The sequence below is a fragment of the Leucopleurus acutus genome (genome assembly GCF_964270905.1).
Source record: "Leucopleurus acutus genome assembly, chromosome: 5".
Lineage (NCBI taxonomy): Eukaryota > Metazoa > Chordata > Mammalia > Artiodactyla > Delphinidae > Leucopleurus > Leucopleurus acutus.
Window position 1 is genome coordinate 57925085 of NC_139147.1, and position 19769 is coordinate 57944853.

At 35.4% G+C, this 19769-nt stretch overlaps 1 protein-coding gene across 2 annotated transcripts in view; it reads left to right on the forward strand.

Annotated features, from left to right (window-relative positions):
• The window catches only part of NECTIN3 (nectin cell adhesion molecule 3), a 133093-nt gene that overhangs the window by 42258 nt on the left and 71066 nt on the right, over positions 1-19769 (forward strand). For both annotated transcript variants that reach the window (XM_082839843.1, XM_082839842.1), the window contains exons 3-5: positions 7334-7630; positions 10755-10872; positions 14934-15085. In XM_082839843.1, the coding sequence (XP_082695969.1) occupies positions 7334-7630; positions 10755-10872; positions 14934-15085 (567 nt within the window). The remainder of the gene's footprint in view (positions 1-7333; positions 7631-10754; positions 10873-14933; positions 15086-19769) is intronic.

The following is a 19769-nucleotide window of genomic DNA, read 5'->3' on the forward strand; positions in this document are numbered from 1 at the left end:
AGTAGTTGTGGCACGCGGGCTCTAGAGTGGAGGCTCAGTAGTTGTGGCGCACGGGCTTAGTTGCTTAGTAGCATGTGGGATCTTCCTGGGCCAGAGCTTGAACCTGTGTCCCCTGCATTGGCAGGTGGATTCTTAACCACTGTGCCACCAGGGAAGCCCCAAACCACATCCTTTTGGAAGCCATTCTTGAAATATCTACCCCTCTGCAATTTGATGGGGTTTTTTTGCTCTTTTGCCTTTGTATCTTGAGCTTATCTGTGTTGTAGCAATTAACATAATGCTTATTGTATGTCTTCTTCACTGTAAATTTATGGTGGACTGCAACTGTGCACTTTAAAATTTAACTTTATATCCCTAAAGCCTGTAAGTTTCTGGTATGTAGCAGTAATACACTAAATGTTATTTAAGTAGGGTATAGGAATGGATAAATAAACTCTGTAGTTTAGAAATGTTATGTAGAAAAGTAGTTGAGCCAGTCCTTGAATGGTGGATAGGTTTTAGGTAGGCAAAAAGGAAAGAAGTATAGGGAGGAGAATGAGCCAACGCAGGGAGGCAGAAAACAGCATATATTAGGGCAGAGTTTCTTCAGAATTGGCATTGTTGAACTTTTGGGCTGGAATTCTTGTGATGAGCTGTCCTGTGCATTGTAGACTGTTCAGCAGTATCCATGACCTCTACGCACTAGATGCTAGTAGCAGTTCCTTAAGTTTCAACAAGTTAGAATGTCTCTCAACATTGCCAAGTGTCCTCTGCTTGACCACTGAGTAATTTGTTGATTGTTCAAAGGATTTATATAAAATACAAGAATTAAAGGCTAGAAAGGTAGAGCAGGACCACTTTAAAGTAATCTAAATATTAAGATGGGGAATTTGAGCTTTATATTGCTGGAAATGCAAACTTAGTGTACAGCATTGTACTTCTTCTCACCTCTCTTCTTTTATTCTCAGATTCTTACTGTTTATTATTTATTTATTTATTTATTTTTGGCCACACTGCACGGCATACAGGATCTTAGTTCCCTGAGCAAGGATCAAACCTGTGCCCCCTGCAGTGGAAGCATGTAGCCCTAACCACTGCACAACCAGGGAAGTCCCAGATTCTCGCTGTTTAAAGCATAGTTCATGAACCAGCAGCAGTGGCATCACTTGGGAGCATGTTAGACATACAGAATTACAGACCCCTCCCAGACTTGTTGAATGATAAATCTACATTTTAGCAAGATCCGCAAGTACTTTTTATGCACAGTAGAGTTTGAGAAACACTGCTTTGACCATCTTCTCACCTTGCTTAGAGGGATACGTAACTCGTAGACCTGATTTAGAAGTAATGTGATGAAAGTTGTGATTTAAGATGATGAGTCTGGTGTTTTTGATGAATTGAAATGAAGAGTCCTGAAATCATAATGCCTCAGCCATGAGGCCATGAAAGCTTGAAGTTAATTTTCTAATTTCTTTCACTTGAGTGAGGAAGGGAACTACTACAAAGGAAAAATTAGGAGAATGTTGTAACTGACTATATATAATAAACTAGGGAGGTTTGAACAGTAACAGGTTTTGAACCTTAGTGATTGAGTAAATTATGTTACCATTAATTTAAATGGGCATATCTGAATGAAAAACATGTTGGGGATTGGGAGGATGAGACGATGAACTCAACATTTGGCTTCTTGAGTTGGAGGATACATAGGCAAACAATTCCAGGTAGGTGGTTAGAATCTATAGAGTCAAGCTTTGTATCAAAAGCAAATAAAATCAGGGATCATCCAGGTAGTAGTGTTTATCAGATAAAAGTTTTTAAGAAACTTATAAAAAGTAACTGAAGGCCTAAGACTCAGTATTTATTAGGGCAGAGATTGGAAGAAATAGAGATGAGGAGTTCAAATAGATAGCTTTGAGAAAAACTGTCAAAGTAATATTATTCATATCAAGAGAAGAAAAAAGTTTTTAAGATTACTCTAGCAGCTTTTTCCCACAGTGAGAATCAAGCCATACAGAAAGTGATTTCAGTGACCATTTTATCAGTTCTCCGAAGGCTGGCACATAGCTACTATCATTCTAAATGCATAGCCCAGAAGTTAATTCATTACTTACAGCAGATACCTGAAGGCATTAGAACTTAATTCTTTTGGAACTGATTGGGAAGAACTGCACTAAGTATCAAATTTTACCAAATCAGTCAAAGAGAACAGGCAAAGAAAAGTATTGAGTGTATAGATTAGGCAGTGACATTAGAGTTTCAAAGGAGTAGTAGTAATAGAAAGTGAATTAAGGGAATGTAATATAGCAAAAAGCTTTGGGAACACTAAACAACAGATGCCCCATAGCAGAAGAGTTGTACAATTGGTTACTTCCTTTTGATATATGGGATATTATGTAGTTGTTAAAATTATAGTTAAGAGAAGTATTGCTGCTTGAAAATAAAATGAGCCACAAAACTGTAGGTATGCCATGATTACATCTATATAGAAACTAGAAACAAATAAGAGAAGGAAATGGAAGAATATGATAATGACTGTATTAAGATATTACAGTTGTGGATAAGTTTTCTTTGTTTTTCCAATTTTTAGTAATATTACTTTTGTAATTAAAAAAAAAAAAGATTTCCACTGCTGCACATGATGGAGTAACAGGGATTGGATTTACCCTTTCTCTCTCTAGCAACAAAAAAACTAGGCAACTTAATAGGCATGGTAGGATTATGATCCCTGAAAGAAGGAAAATAAACAAGATGAGTTCTACAATTGCTCCAGCCTCCTCCTTAGGCAGTTTCCAGTGACAGCTCAGTGACAAGGAATTCAGGTAGAGAATGCTAGTCTCACTGAGTTTAAGAGACAGATTGGACAGGTGATTAGAATTTGTGGAACAGAATACTGGAAAGAAGGGAACATGAGAGAGAAAGAGAGAATGTGTGTGCTTTAGAGACATACAGAATGGCCCTCTGAAGTCTTTGGCTTAGTACTGATCTATGTGCATGTGAGAGGAAACTTTTGAGGTGGATGAAAGAACCAACAGAAAGAAGTAGGCTTAACAATCCTGGCATTAATGCAGGGCCGGGAAAACTTCATGTTCCCCCAAATCAGAGTATATAGGGCATTGGGTAGCATCTTAAGAGGAAGCAACAACAAAACCACTAGACAGGGAAGGGTGCAGAGAAGTTAACTTAAATGTTGGGGAATATGAGAAAAGTAACTTTAGAAAGCAACTGAAGTGTACAACCAGGAGATTGATTCCCTTCAGAAGAAATAGAAATAACAATTTAAAATTGACTTTAAGGTAATTTTTTAAGTTCCTCGAAGATAAAAGCCTCTATTGATGGCACAGGTTAGTCACATTAACTCTCCCATGGTGGGGGATGGGCAAGTGAAATGTTAAAAACCATTGAAAACTTCAAAGAAATAACAACATAGTGTGGAATATAACTAGACCAAATCTAAGAGAAGGTGGAAACAGAGAAATAAACCTAGTACCGAAAGCTGAAATCTGTATTCAACCTTGGGGACATCAGACAATTCAGAAGAGACACTTAAGATGATGAACTAAGATTTCGAGAACCTTGAGAAGTGAGAGAGACAAATATCTGAATGCAAGTCTGCTCAAGATGGGATGTCCAATAACCTTTCTTATATTCTCCTGGTACCCAAAGGCTTAACAGTTTTCAGAATAATAGTACACGTGTAGTAAACCAGTCTTCTTATAGACTTCTAGGCCTGGTTTATATCACTTGAGTAGTCTGAAATTAAGGAGATCCTGGACTGGATAGTGTTCTCAGGAGCTAGCTTAGCAGAAGAAAACACAGAAAGGTACTGCATTCTAAGCCTCAGATTATTTCTACCTTCATTATTCAAACTCAAGGATTCATCTGCTTGAATAACCAGGCATACAAGTAAAGAAGACTCCACAAGCAGCAGCCAGCGCAAACAAGACAACAGAAACAGACCTGCATGAGATGTTGGAATTATCGGACACAGACTGTTAAACAACAGTGCTTACCATTTGAAGGGATAAGTCAATCTCTTAAATTTCTGTAGAGAACAAGAAATTTGGTCTACTTCAAGGCCAAATTACTATGTGATATATATAGTAATTTGGCCTCGAAGTAGACAGGTAACTCTTAGTACAAACATACCTTGGAGACATTGTGGGTTCAGTTCTAGACCACTGTAATAAAGCTAGTATTGCAATAAAGTGAATATCACAGTAAACCAGTCACATGAATTTTTGGTTTCCCAGTGTTATAAAAATTATGTTTAGGGCTTCCCTGGTGGCGCAGTGGTTGAGAGTCCACCTGCTGATGCAGGGGGCGCGGGTTCGTGCCCCGGTCCGGGAGGATCCCACGTGCCGCGGAGCAGCTGGGCCCGTGAGCCATGGCCGCTGAGCCTGCGCGTCCGGAGCCTGTGCTCCGCAGTGGGAGAGGCTGCGGCAGTGAGAGGCCCGCGTACTGCAAAAAAAAAAAAAAAAAAAAAAAAAAATTATGTTTATACTATACTATAGTCTGTTAAGTGTGCAGTAGTATTATGTCTTTTTTTTTTTACATCTTTATTGGAGTATAATTGCTTTACAATGGTGTGTTTCTGCTGTATAACAAAGTGAATCAGCTATGTGTATACACACATTCCCATATTCCCTCCCTCTTGTGTCTCCCTCCCACCCTCCCTATCCCACCCCTCTAGGTGGTCACAAAGCACAGAGCTGATTTCCCTGTGCTATGCGGCTGCTTCCCACTAGCTATCTATTTGACATTTGGTAGTGTATGTCCATGCCACTCTCTCACTTCGTCCCAGCTTACCCTTCCCCCTCCCCATGTCCTCAGGTCCATTCTTTACATCTGCATCTTTATTCCTGTCTTGCCCCTAGGTTCTTCAGAACCACTTTTTTTTTAGATTCCATATATATGTGTTAGCATACAGTATTTGTTTTTCTCTTTCTGTTATTTCAGTCTGTATGACAGACTCTAGGTCCATTCACCTCACTACAAATAGCTCAATTTTGTTTCTTTTTATGGCTGAGTAATATTCCATTGTATATATGTGCCACATCTTCTTTATCCATTCATCTGTCACTGGACACTTAGGTTGCTTCCATGTCCTTGCTATTGTAAATGGTGCTGCAGTGAACATTCTGGTACAGACTCTTTTTGAATTATGGTTTTCTCAGGATATACGCCCAGTAGTGGGATTGCTGGGTCGTATGGTAGTTCTGTTTGAGTTCTTTGAGGAACCTCCTACTGTTCTCCGTAGTGGCGTATCAATTTATATTCCCACCAACAGTGCAAGAGGGTTCCCTTTTCTCCACACCCTCTCCAGCATTTATTGTTTGTAGATATTTTAATGATGGCTATTCTGACTGGTGTGAGGTGATACTTTATTGTAGTTTTGATACAATAGTATTATGTCTTAAAAAGCAATGTACATACCTTAATTTAAAAAACATTTTGTTGCTAAAAAGTGCTAACCATCATCTGAGTCTTCATCCAGTTGTAATCTTTTTACAGTAGTAACATCGAAGATCACAGATCCTCATAACGCATATAATAATAAAGAAAAAGGTTGAAATATTGTGAGAATTACCAAAATGTGACAGAGACAGGAAGTGAGCAAATGCTGTTGGAAAAATGGTGCTGATAAACTTGATCAATGCAGGGTTGCCCCAAACTTCCTATTTGTGAACAATGCAATATTTATGAAGCACAATACAGCAAAGTGCAATCAAATGAGGTGTGCCTGTATATAAAAGCAGTTAACTGATAAATTTTATGCATTTGAATTAAAAACTTCTGCTCATCAAAACACACCATAGGGTAAAGAGACAAGCCCTAAACTGGTGGAAGATATTTTCACATATAATCAGAAAAGGACTCTCCCAAATCAGTAAGAAAAAAACAATTGGCTTTAATAGGTATTTTGCAGAAGAAGAAATTCCAAATGGCTCATAAACAAGAAAAGATCCTTAACATCATTCATAATCTGAGAAATTAGAAACAAAGTTTCAATGATATGCTGTTACATACTTACGAGGTTGGCAAACATTGAGAAGTCTGGTTATCAACTGTAGTGGGTATGTTGGACCAACCAGAGTGCTAAGATTGGGAGTAAATTGGTACTTTGGAAAGCTTTTTGGCATTATCTGGTAAATAATGGAAATAAACATAGTACCAAGGGATAAACTACAGGAACTTTTATACAAATATACCAAGATACATGAGTGAAAATGTTTCTTATAAAATTGTTTGTACCAAACAGGAAATAGCACCAATGTCCAACAGTAAATGAACCATACAGTAGTTAAAACTAATAATTTATACAATTGCATGCAAATCTAAATGATCTAAAAGTAAAAACTAAAAAAAAGAAGAATTGCAAAATAATAATCTAAGGCGAAATGATCCCACATAAATAAATCTCAGGAGCAGAAAGTTGAGACAAAAAATATTAAAAAAAATGAACCAATTAGAAATTTTGGAAATGAAAAAATGTCTTTTAGATTAAAAAGTTAATGCACACAGTAACCTATAGGCTTGAGCCAAAGAATTCATGACGGTGAGTACTCAGGAATTTACACAGAAAGGAGCATATAAAATTTGCTGGAAAATGTGAAGAGGTAGCTAGCATACATATGGAGAGTAGATTAAAGGGGTCTAACATTAAGGTTACTTCCTCTGCTGAGGAGCTTTCTTATACCAGATAAAGGTAGGTAGCATGTACACTACAATAAACTGTTAGTGACATTACATTTTAACAGTACCTATATTAAATGTGTTGTAAACATTTTTGCTGCAAATTGAAGCATTATACATTAAAACTGCTTTTTCTTTTCCCTGGTGGCATAGTGGTTAAGAATACACCTGCCAATTCGGGGGACACGGGTTCGAACCCTGGTCCAGGAAGATACCATGTGCCACAGAGCATCTAAGCCCATGTGCCACAGGCTTAGTAGTGTAATAGTAATAGTACCTTTAATCTCCTTTCAGAGTAGTAGTACCTTTAATCTCCTTTCAGAGTAGTAGTACCTTTAAGCTCCTAATGGAAATTATGATCAAATTTGCAGGAATTTTTTTTATATACTAATTTTGGGGAAAACTCAAAAACTTGTCCCTGTAAAGAAAAGTGTATCTTTACCACGGAGAGCCATCTTTGTGATGGTTATGTAAAGTCTTGCTTTTTGTTTGGTCTGGTTCATGATCTTCTCGTTCCAAGAATCCAACTGGTGTTGGCATTTAATGTGTGTGTATTTTATATGCAGTTGTCTCTAAGTTTATGAAATATGGCTAGTTGTGCCTTGGAAGGAGTAAATACGCTTTTGATTGAAATGTAACTAATTTTTTTAAATTTAAACAGTTGAACCCACTGTGAGCCTGATAAAAGGGCCAGATTCTTTAATTGATGGAGGAAATGAAACAGTAGCAGCCATTTGTATCGCAGCCACTGGAAAACCAGTTGCACATATTGATTGGGAAGGTGATCTTGGTGAAATGGAATCCACTACGACTTCTTTTCCAAATGAAACAGCAACAATTGTCAGCCAATACAAGCTTTTTCCTACCAGATTTGCTAGAGGAAGGCGGATTACTTGTGTTGTAAAACATCCAGCCTTGGAAAAGGACATCCGATATTCTTTCATATTAGACATACAGTGTAAGTAAAGAATAACATTTACCTTTTAAACATCATGCATTTTATTTTCTCCCTTTAACATAATTCTGTATCAAGCTGTCTTTAGTTTGAATATTTAATATTCAGATATTGTTATAGATTTTCCTTGTTGACATTTTTTCTTAATTAAAAAAGAATATTTTCATGGCAATTCCATTTAACCAGAACATATTTATGTTTGTAAAGACAGTGATTTTAAAGTTGCTGTCCAACTTAAAATTATTTAGCCTTGTCCTTTTTAGACCTTAAAAATAAGCTAGATTGGGTGAGTTGTGGAAATTTATACCTCAGAATGTGCAATACTTGGCGAAAAACAGCTCCTTCTCCAATCCAATTAATTTAACTGTTACTCATTTTTATTGATTCTACCCATGATGTTTTCAGCAAGGATCTTTTACTTCCTAGATGCATTTTAATTAGTTTGAAAATTTGTGTTTTTTCAGTATTATTTCTAGTCTGATTTTATTGATCATGTTGTAAGATCCTCATAAAGGTAAAACAGAGTCATCGCTGGGATAATAATAATCTTAGATAAGGTTCAAACCTGGCCCACCTTGTGCTTTTATTTTTTTGGTTAAGGGATACTCTCTTGTGTGTATGTTTGTGTGGATATGTACATGTGTGGATATACTTTCCCCTCTTCTATAAAGTTTCTCATTTTTGATACATTCTTTGTGTAGCATTTTAAAATTTTGAGCAAGAGAAAAAGTGATGGTATAGATAGCATATAGCAAAGATAATGAAAATTAAGTAGGTTAAAGATAAAATTAGGAGAAGTGTTTAGGTTCTGGGGTCATTTCCATCCATGCACAGATCATAAATCTAGGTAGGTTTTTGAAGGAAATGTTCTGTTTTTTGTTGTTATTGTTTTGTTTTTTTATATGACATTCATGGAATTTTACACATATTCATTACACTTGGTATAATTAATGGTTTTTAAAACTAATTCTAAGGATCTTTTTAAACATTTACAGGGTTAAACTTGAGAAGCTGTGTTACATGGATGTTATTACCATTGTATTCTTGAGTGCAAATACAGTCCTAGTAGTAGTACCTCGGTATCCGTGAGGGATTGGTTCCAGGACTCCTTCAGTTATCAAAATCCGAGGATGCTCAAATCCTTTATAGAAAATGGCATAGTATCAATATTTGTATGTAATCTACACACATCCTCCCATGTACTTTAAATAATCTCTAGATTACTTATAATACCTAATACAATGTAAATGTTATGTAAATAGCTATAAATTCAATGAAAATACTATGGAAATAGTTGCTGGTGTGCAGCAAATTCAAGTTTTGCTTTTTTGAACTTTGTAGAATTTCTTTTTTCCTGAATATTTTTCAACCACAGTTGGTTGAATCCACAGATGCTGAATTCATGGATACAGAGGGCTGACTGTACCTTCTTTTCGCCTCACTTATTTGGAGAATCCAAATAAAATTTTTCTTCTTTTTCTTTCTTGCTTTTACATACTTTTAACTTTTTCTTTTAAAATTTACCTCCTGGTTGTAAGTACCATTAATATTTTTCTCATATATATTTTTTTCTTCTCTGTGTCTAATAATGACTGAAATTTTCTTCAGTATTTATACTATTATTTTTTTGTTTGCCTGAATGAAATTCTAAATGTGTAAAAATATTTCTCCTGATGTAAAACTTTATAATTATGGTTTAGATTTAGTGGCCTACTCCTAAAATGTTCTCAGAGTATTCTTTTCTCCTGTTAATTGAGCCCTCTGAAACATGTAAACAAAGCTTAAGGAGATAAAATCTTATATCCAGAATTCATATCTCAAAATTTGGAGGTATCCTTTGGGGATACTTTACTACCTATTTTCTCCTCCTTTGAAAATAACTTAAACTCACATACATCTGTACTGTTCTTTCAGTAACATTTTTTATTACCAATTTTAAGTTAGAAAAAATGTTTGTTAATTCTTTGTATTTATAAGAGGCAGACATTTTTTTAAATTATTAAGGTAATTGTACCTTAGTATAAAAAGTTTAATTTTTTTACTACTTTTTTTTGTAAACCTTGCTTGATTGACTTCAGGCTTCCCTGCAGAGTTAAAGACTGACCTGGTCTCTCTCTAACTTCCCATCTGGCCACGTACTCTTTATCTAGTTTACTTGTATAGCTCACAGAAGGGTGGAACGTCCCTGTACCATACATAAATAACATTTCTTTATCTTTTCTCTTAGTATCGTATTCTTTTCCTTCTTGGCCCTCATAACGGATTTTAGTTAAAGTTTTTAAAATGTCATCTTTCCTGTTACCATTAGAATGTAAATTTTGTGAATACAGAGTCTACATGTATACTAAACATCTAAAACAGTGCCTGTCACTTAATAGGAGCTGAACAATGGTGGTTGAATGAATGATTAGTATTGGATTTTACAGTTTGAAGGTATAAATTTATATTGATGGTGGATGTGGATAATTGCTCATTTAGCTAATTATATTGCACATATGCTAAAAGACCTTTGTGTACTTTTAGGCCATGAATAAAAATTTAATGTTTTAGAACAGTTGAGGCCTCAGATAATTTACTTTAGTTGTGATTATAGTCTTAGAAAGTTTGTCACATCTTTACATGCCCAAAGGATATTAATTAATTGTAATATAAGGAATCTTATTTTATTTTATTTTTTGTAATTGGTATCTCTTAGGGGATATTTCCTTTTGAATTAAACATTTCTTTAAAGACAGTTATATGTAGTGACTTGGTACTTAAATGCCATGTCTCATCAAATTACCAACTATATTTTCTTTGTTCATATACCTCTGCGTATTTCATAACAGGGCTCTTACATTTTGCTTTTGGTGATTATAGGTTTGTGAATATTCTTACACTGTGTCCATAATAACTAGAATTGTACATGCTTATAGCTGCCTAGTGTTTGGTGCTCATTGTCCATTCATTCAATCATTCTTTTAGTCAACCAGTATTTACTGAGTACTGTATTCCTTATTTCTTATGTATATGAGAGAAGGAAAATACACCACTTCTAAAGTTGTGTATTATGTTAATACTTTATCGTTGTGTATTGCATCTATCATTCACAAACGATAATCTGTTGTATAATGCATTTATTTTATAGACGCTCCTGAGGTTTCAGTAACAGGCTATGATGGAAACTGGTTTGTAGGAAGAAAAGGTGTTAATCTCAAGTGTAATGCTGATGCAAATCCACCACCCTTCAAATCTGTGTGGAGCAGGTAATAATGTTAGATACTTCTAAAGAGAAATTATTTAAAAGTCAAAAGTATTCTTAAATGCATATTGGAAGTTTTTATCAGTGTAATATATGATTACACTAAGAGCTGGAAATTAAATTAAGGGTTTCTAAGTGTTTTTCTGCCCCACCTCTCCCCACCTTCCAGCCCCCACGATTCTGTTCCTCGTAGACTACTTTGGCGATGTTAGCAATTCTTTCTAGTGTTTATCATCATTGGTCTTAAACTGCTGCTTCTTAATTTACTAATCTTTAACACTGTCTATTGACTTCTTATTATGAAAATGAAAATTTAGTTTTATATCTACCCCTTCACACATAAACATACTCATATACATATTCCTGACCTTCATCGTCCCAATGAAATTAAGCTACTTTGAAATAAACTGTGTAATCGTTGCCTTCCTATGACAGGTAAATCTTATTTACTGAGAGTTAAGTACTATACTGGAATTTTGTTTTCTTTTGTTTCTAAAGCTGTTTGTTTTTCCTGAGGCTAATAATTGCTTCTCTTTACTTGTGTAGTTTACTATCTGAATATCCTTAATTCTCTTTATCTGTGGAATTTCAAACTGCTATACTGAGGTTTGCTTTCGTATTTCTCAGTGTTTGCACCCCTCCCCCCATGCCTCACACCTTCTCAGTCTAGAGAATTGTATCTGTCAACTGTGGATTCTCTTCTCTTCTCTTCTTTCTTTTTCTTTTCTTCTTTTTTTTTTTCCCTTGGTCATTAACCCTGCTTTTTTTTTTTTTGTTTGCTTGTACTGGAATTCCTATTTATTGTATACTAAGCATTCTTTCTTATTAGTTTTCAGTTTTTGTTATTCTCCCAAGATTTCCTCGATCCCTCTGCTCCACTGATTGAAAATTTTCTTTTGACATATTTTCAGTTTCTAAGAGTGTTTTCTTATTCTCTGTTCATTTTCATAGCATCCTTTTCGTATTTTATGGATGTAGTATCTTCTGGTTTCTTCCTAGAGATACTAGAATTATTTCCTCTGAAGAGTTTTTTCTGCTTCTTACATATTGTTTCTTTTTTCCTCCAGGTTCTTTTTTTTGTTTTTTTGGTCTTTCATTTTGTAGATATTTCTTAATTTTCTCAGTTGTCCAGTCATTTCACAGTGATGCATTAAAATAAAATGCTGAGTGGAAACTCTTCAGCATTTTATTTTAAATGGGGAGTACCTACTGAGTAGATTCCACTTCGAGTGATCAACTAGAGAGGAGTTTATTTCACTGGGGGAGCTTCAGATATCAGTTACTGAAGAGTAGAATTCTTTTTTTCATGGCCATTCAGTTTATTTATTGAATTAACCTTCATTATTTTGCCTAAAACATAAATGCCTGGTATCTGTACAGAGTTGAGAGGAGTCTGTTTTTTTGTTTTTTCAACTTTCAACTGATCTTATTTTTAGCCCTCTGCCTCACTCTGGCCTTCTGCAGTAGTGAGTCAAACTCCAGATCTTGGGTTCAGTGGACCACACTAGCTGCTTCCTCATTCATATGCCTCCTGCAAGCACTTCTTCAGCTAAAAGCAGAGGTTTTCAGTCTTGGCACTGTTGACATTTTGGGCTGGATAAATCTTTGTTGTTGGAGGCAGTCTTGTGAATTGTGGGATATTTAGTGGCATCCCTGGCCTCTATTCTCTACAGCCAGCGGCACATACTCCCCCCACCCCAAGTTGTGACAACCAAAACTGTCTCAAGACATACCAGGTATGTCCCCTGGAGACAGAATTACTCCTGATTGGGAAACATTGGCCTAAAGCATATATTGTTTTCCCCATCTGTTTTCTGTCTTCTAGAAGTTTATTGAAACATCTGATGAATTCTACCTCCTGTTCTCTTTCTCCGCGTTGGTTTTTAATAGTTTTTTCATTCCTTTAATCTTACTTTAGGTGGTATTTTGTGGGTGCAAGGAAAGAGTATATTTGGTCAATCTATTGTCTTTTAGCAAAGATAAAGTTTTAAAAGTAGAGAAGGCCTTCCATTTACATTTTCTTCAATGTGGGAAGAAGGCATTGGTTAAGATGTGTGATAGGGTATTTCTAAAAGTCATACAATTCTGAGTTCTTATCCTGGTGTCTGTACTGGGAGATGTCTTTTTTTTTTTTGCGGTACGCGGGCCTCTCACTGTTGTGGCCTCTCCCATTGCGGAGCACAGGCTCCGGACGCACAGGCTCAGCGGCCATGGCTCACGGGCCCAGCCGCTCCGCGGCCTGTGGGATCTTCCCGGACCGGGGCACGAACCTGTATCCTCTGCATCAGCAGGCGGATTCTCAACCACTGCGCCATCAGGGAAGCCCGGAGATGTCTTTTTTAAATAAGTTATTTAACCTTTCTAATCCTTTGTTTCCTCATTGATAATGGTACCCCATAGAGTTTTTGTGAGGGTAGAGACAGTGAATATAAATCATGTAACATAGGTACAGGAGCATGGAAGGTGCTTAGCGTGTCATTTGTTGTGAGTTTAATATGATATTTAGATTTTTCTAGCTTATTTGAATAAACAACTTTAAAGGATTATAAGCCATTTTTACATTTCTCAGAATTAAAGGGGTTAGAATTTTGGGCCCAAAGTACAGAGCTAACTGATAAGATACATAGACTTCATATTCATTCTTATACTCCTAGAAAAAGGGTTTACCTTTTGAAAGCTGATGCTTGTAAAAATGTTCTTTCCAAAGTCCTCTTAAGAAGAAGATATGGGGTTTTTGTTTTTGTTCTTTAAACCATGTAAGAATATTACCTTTATCCTTCAATGCAAATTAACGTCATAGCAACTGTAAAAGATTTTACTGATTGTTCTTTTATGCACTTGAGATCACAGACCAAAATCCTTCTATCTGTTCTCCAGTGTTGATTTGCTTCTTTCTACCTTTTCATTGTTCTGTGTTCTTATTACCTTTGTAATTAGTTGTTGGTCTCCTACTAATGTGCTTAGATCATTGAAAGCAAGGACCTAATCTTATTTACCTGTGCATTTCAGCAACACCAGCAGAGCAGAGTATGGTAAATAGTAAGTTCTTAGTAATTAAATAATGGATGGCTGAGTGAACGAGTGAATGCACTTTTTGAAAATCTGCTTAGCTGAAACTGTAGTAGTAGTTGAGTGCCTGGGTTTACTTCACTTTTTATCCTCTTATCTTAAAAAATAATTTATGGGCTGTAAAAACACTTTCAAAATAAAGACCTATTGGTTTTTTCCCCCCCATGGGGTATACCCTAAGGTTGGAAAAATGAGGTATAACAGTATACTTAGTTCCATTGCAATGAATGGTTTTAGAGTTCTTGTAGTGGGATTTTATTCCTATTATGGTTTATAATAATGTGTACACCAGATAGGACCTTTTAACCCAATTAGTAGAGAAACCATTTAAAAAGAGTTATTATTGATACCAAAGGTGCATTGGTTTTTGTTGTCACAGATTTTGTTGTTCACCTTATGAGTGAAATTATTGTATAAGAAGACCCTTGTTGGTGCTTTAGAAATTAACCATCTTTGGATAGGGCACAGTATAGATTTATTTGTTCCGTATTAAATGTTGCTCTTTAAATATGTTACAGAAGGTGCTAAAACATTATCATGTACTAAAATGATGACTTTTCATTAAGCAAGTTGTAGATGTATCATGTATAGATTCATAATTCACTGAGAATTATTTTAATTCTTTGGATCCTATGGGTATGTCTTCAAATAATGTATATTTCTAATTTTCCAGTTTTCCAAATGTAATTCTTTAAAAATCACATATTTTTTTCTCTCCTTCCCTCCTATTCCCTCTAATGTTAGCCTAGCTTCACTTATATTAATTGATATGAATTGATATTTTGAAAGAATGGGTATTCTTAATGGACTTTATCAATTAATTCATCTCTATTAAAATGAAAATTCATAACATATGCTTTTATTTCATAGTGACTTTTACCTAAAGGATACTGATTCTTTCACTGACAACTAGGAAGTATAATATCTTATTTAAATAGCTGTCAATGAATAGAATCTGAAGATATTTAAAGTAATTTTGTGCCTTTTAAAATATAGGTTGGATGGACAGTGGCCTGATGGTTTATTGGCTTCAGACAATACTCTTCATTTTGTCCATCCACTGACTTTCAATTATTCTGGTGTTTATGTCTGTAAAGTGACCAATTCCCTTGGTCAAAGAAGTGATCAAAAGGTCATCTATATTTCAGGTAAGTTACTGTTTACTCACAAAATGAGTTACTTAAATTATTTCTGTAACAACAATCATAACAATAACGCTATGATCTAGGCAGTAATTTATACTTGTGAAGATACATATTCCTCAGTGTGAGGTTTTCCAAATAATCTACCTGAAATACATAGGTAAAGTGGCATTCTATTACTTAAAAAGTGTCAAAACGTCTCTGCAATAAGTTCATATACATTTTAAGACCTTATGCATATAGCTAATTTTTCAGTTAAATAGTATTAGATATTCTTTTTATTGGTAGTGTGTACCCTTCTAGGTTCTTTCGTATTTACACCAAGAATAAATGTTGGATTTTTTTGTTTGTTTTTGGTAAGCTACTCTGCACATGTGTCTAATAAATAAAATGGGATATCAATTTTGATGAACCTCTTATTAAATATCATTGTCACTCAATATGAGGCTATACCATATAGAGTTACTGAGAGGTGAAGTAGGAACGCTACTGAAAATGTTCCAATGAAATAAAATTTAAGATGTGCTTTATGGTCAGTCCATAAGCCACTAAGAACTTAGAATTTATGCATTCCATTTGTTTCACTGTGAATGTTTTTATCAATTTGACTGAGTATATATTTGGGTATTTACAAAACATAGTTGGAGCCAAAAATATATTTTTCCTGGGTGTAGCTATAAATAATAAATTATCAATGGAATGCTTATTTATAAAAATTATATAAATATTTTAAACGTCTCCCTCCTGACTATAAGAATGTAGCAATCTTTGTGTCTAACAAATGGAAAGTTAGAGGAAAAAGGAAGAGAATCTTGAGAAATGGAGGTTTGTATGGTAATTAGATAATAGGTAGTTAAGATTTTTTTCTGTGTTCAGTCTAAAACTAAATTTTCTTAAATCGAAGTGTAGTTGATTTATAATGTTTCATGTGTACAACAAAGTGATTCAGTTTTATATATGTATAGATATATATTCTTTTTCAGATTCTTTTCCATGATTTTAGAGAAATTTTAAGCTTGCATTAATGTTACATTCTTAGTCCTTCTGTGATCACTTAATCTAAGAACAGTTTCCCATATTATTTTCTCATGATATTTACCACAGTTTGTAGTTGTATGATTATTTATTTACCTATTATCTATCCTCATATTTAAACAATTTGTGTGTTTGTTTTTTTTTAATTACTGTATACTCAGCACTTAGTGCCTGGCACATGTTACACAATTTTTTTTGGCATGTATCTCACAAGAAGATTAGAGCTTTGTACATCTCTAGCTAGTCCTTTCTGCCAACAGCAGTGCTTTGGTGTAAATCTATTAGTATGTTAGTCTCTCTTTCTTCCCTTAGACGTTTTTTTATTTAAAAAAAAAGAATAGGAATCTTAAAGCCACAGGAAATCCATATTTAAAATGTGGTTACCTAAGGACCGATTACTTTTTATTTCTGTTGTACAAAATTTGGTGTGGGATATTACTTGTAAATCCTAGGCTCAATGTGTTCTAATTATGTAATCATTTAAATATCAAGCCTCAATTTTGGCGTCTTATCTATTGGTGATATGTTAAATTTATATCTTTGGTATTCTGGGTCCATTTCCCAGTACTCGTGACTTGTGCGTCCCACTGCGTCTTAGTGATCATTAACCTCCTATGTAGAAGTATAATATGCATTCAGAACTGAGTTCCTCATCTTTCTTCTGCCTCTTGCCACCGAATCTCTTTCTCCAGCAGTCTTTGTTTGCCTTTTCTGTTATTGGTAGCTCCATCCTTACATTTGCTCAGGGCATGAAATCCTTGATTCTTACTCCTGATTTTAATTTTCCCCTCATACCCCACCCCATCCATCAGCAAATTGATGTGAGCTCTCTCATTATGTTATATACAGAACCTTACCAATTCTCCACTTTTGTTGCCAGTATTCTGGCACAAACCATCAGGCAACCCTTACTTCACTATAGAACAGCCATTTAATTTTCCTACTTTTCAATCTGTCATCAAATGAGCAGGCAGAATAATCCTTTTAAAGGGCATGTTGGATCATGTCGGTCCTCTCCTCCAAACCTTCCATGGACTTCCCATTTTGCCCACAATGAAAACCAAATCTTTACAGTGATTTATAAGCTCTGTACACGTTATGGCCCTAGATTATCTCCCTGAGCTCACCTCTTATTATATACCTTGTACACCTGGCTTCAGCCACCCTGGCCACTTTGCTGTTCTCTGAACAGAACAGGCACATTCCTACCTCAGAGTCATTGCACTTTCTGTTTCCACTGCCTAGAATGTTCTTCAGATATCCTCATACCTCTTTCCTAGGAAAGAGGTATTTGTTCAAATATCACCTTCACAGCCATATTTAAAATTGAAACCTCAGGCTTCCCTGGTGGCGCAGTGGTTGAGAGTCCGCCTGCCGATGCAGGGGACACGGGTTCATGCCCTGGTCTGGGAAGATCCCACATGCCGCGGAGCGGCTGGGCCCGTGAGCCATGGCCGCTGAGCCTGTGCGTCCGGAGCCTGTGCTCCGCAACGGGAGAGGCCACAGCAGTGAGAGGCCCATGTACCGCAAAAAAAAAAAAATTGAAACCTCTCTCTTCTCACCCATTTACTACTGTCTGTCATTCTTCTCTGCCTTATTTTTTCTCTGCAGTACATATTACCATGTGACATACTACATATTTTATTTGTATGCTTGCCTGTTTTTACCCCCACTAGAACATATGTCCTAAGAGGGCAGGAGTTTTGTGTGCTTTAATCAATACTGTATTCTCACCCTCTGCAGCAATCTTTAGCACATAGTAAGTGTTCAGTAAACTTTTGTCGCATACATGAATACATTTGAGAAGAAAATAATCAGGAAAGAATAAAAAATTCAGTCTGCATTTATGTGAAATTTTTTTTTGACAGAGGTACTAATATACTGCTGATGATAAACTTTACACATTTTAAAATCAACCTCTACTAAGTCTTATAAGAGTCGAAACAAAACTTTGAGTAAATATGAAAAATCACAGTTAATTACCACTGAGTACTTCAGAAAAAGATAGCATTATATAAGATGGTTTTCTTTAAGTAATCATCAAGAATTAGACTTAATTTTCTGTCCAGTCTTTAATACAGTATACTGTACTGAGTTTAGTTAGGTCCTCTACGAGCTTCTTAGTGTATATAATGTATCCTAGATATAAATTGCTTTCCCCAACAGACTATTAAAGCCTACTAGTAGGCTTTTATCACAATAACAGGCCATAACTTATACAGTAAATGATCAGAAAGTTAATCTTTTTCATTGTGAGTTATATGTACCCATTTTCCTCTAGGAAAACATTTTAATCTCAATAATAAAATTTATATTTTAAAATTTCATAAATGATATTTTAAAATATTTGTAAAAGGAAGGTATGCTATGACTGGAGGCTAAAAAGTTCTACCCACAACAGAATAGAATTAGCAACTCTGAGTTATTTGAAATTTTGTTATACGTTTTCCCACATTGGCATAAGTTATTGTGCAAGAGGTACAGTATTCAAGATTGCAATATTCAACTTCAGTTATTACTCATGGTGGTACAGTGGCTCTTTGTCCAGGACTAACCGACTGCTTGAAATTGTGTTTTTCTAGTTGCTTTTGGTGTGTGTGTTTTTTCCCTGATACCTCTTACATCTCTGAGACTAGAGAAGCAAATTTTCTTATATCACTTAAGTTCCTCATGCCTAAAAATCAAAGTATATTCCTATGCAAATCTTGAATTTCAAATCATATAATTTGAATGAATTTCAATCCGGACATAATGAGACGCACTTAATTTAGCAATCCTTCAACTTTAACATTTATAGGGCTTCCCTGGTGGTGCAGTGGTTGAAAGTCCGCCTGCCGATGCAGGGGATATGGGTTCATGCCCCGGTCCGGGAGGATCCCACATGCCGCGGAGCGGCTGGGCCTGTGAGCCATGGCTGCGGAGCCTGTGTGTCCGGAGCCTGTGCTCCGCAATGGGAGAGGCCACAACAGTGAGAGGCCCGTGTACCGGAAAAAAAAAAAAAAAAAAAAAACTTTAACATTTATAGATTTTGTTTATTTAAACAATTTATATAGTCTAAAAGAAAAGGGAACCAATTCATTCAATTTTTAACACAGTAATTATTAGGCTAAAATATACTTCATAGCTACAGAGTTTTTACTGGACTGTTCGTTTTTCTATTTGGCAGAACTCGTTAATTTGAAAAAGAAACTTAAGAAGTTGTGTGTGGAGAACTCAGAATCTACTAGTTTATTACATTTGTTATATATTTATTTATCACATTTAGCAAAGAATATAAAAAAATAACAACTGAATAAATAAGGAATGCTTATTTATTTATGGGAACGATTTGTAAATCATGATAAATAAGTAGCTGTTAGTGATTACAAAATTGTCCTCCTGCCTCCTTACACAAAGAATGACTCTCACTGTAATTATCTTGGAGCAGAGCAAGAATTGGAAAGCATGAATAAATGTCTCATGTGAATCATGATATGTCCATTGCTTAAGATACAAAATATAACGTTTAGCAATAGTCCCTCTTATTAATAGTGAGGCTATGCTATTTTTTTTAATTAATTTATTTTATTTTTGGCTGTGTTGGGCCTTCATTGCTGTGCTCGGGCTTTCTCTAGTTGTGGCGAGTGGGGGCTACTCTTCGTTGCGGTGCGCGGGA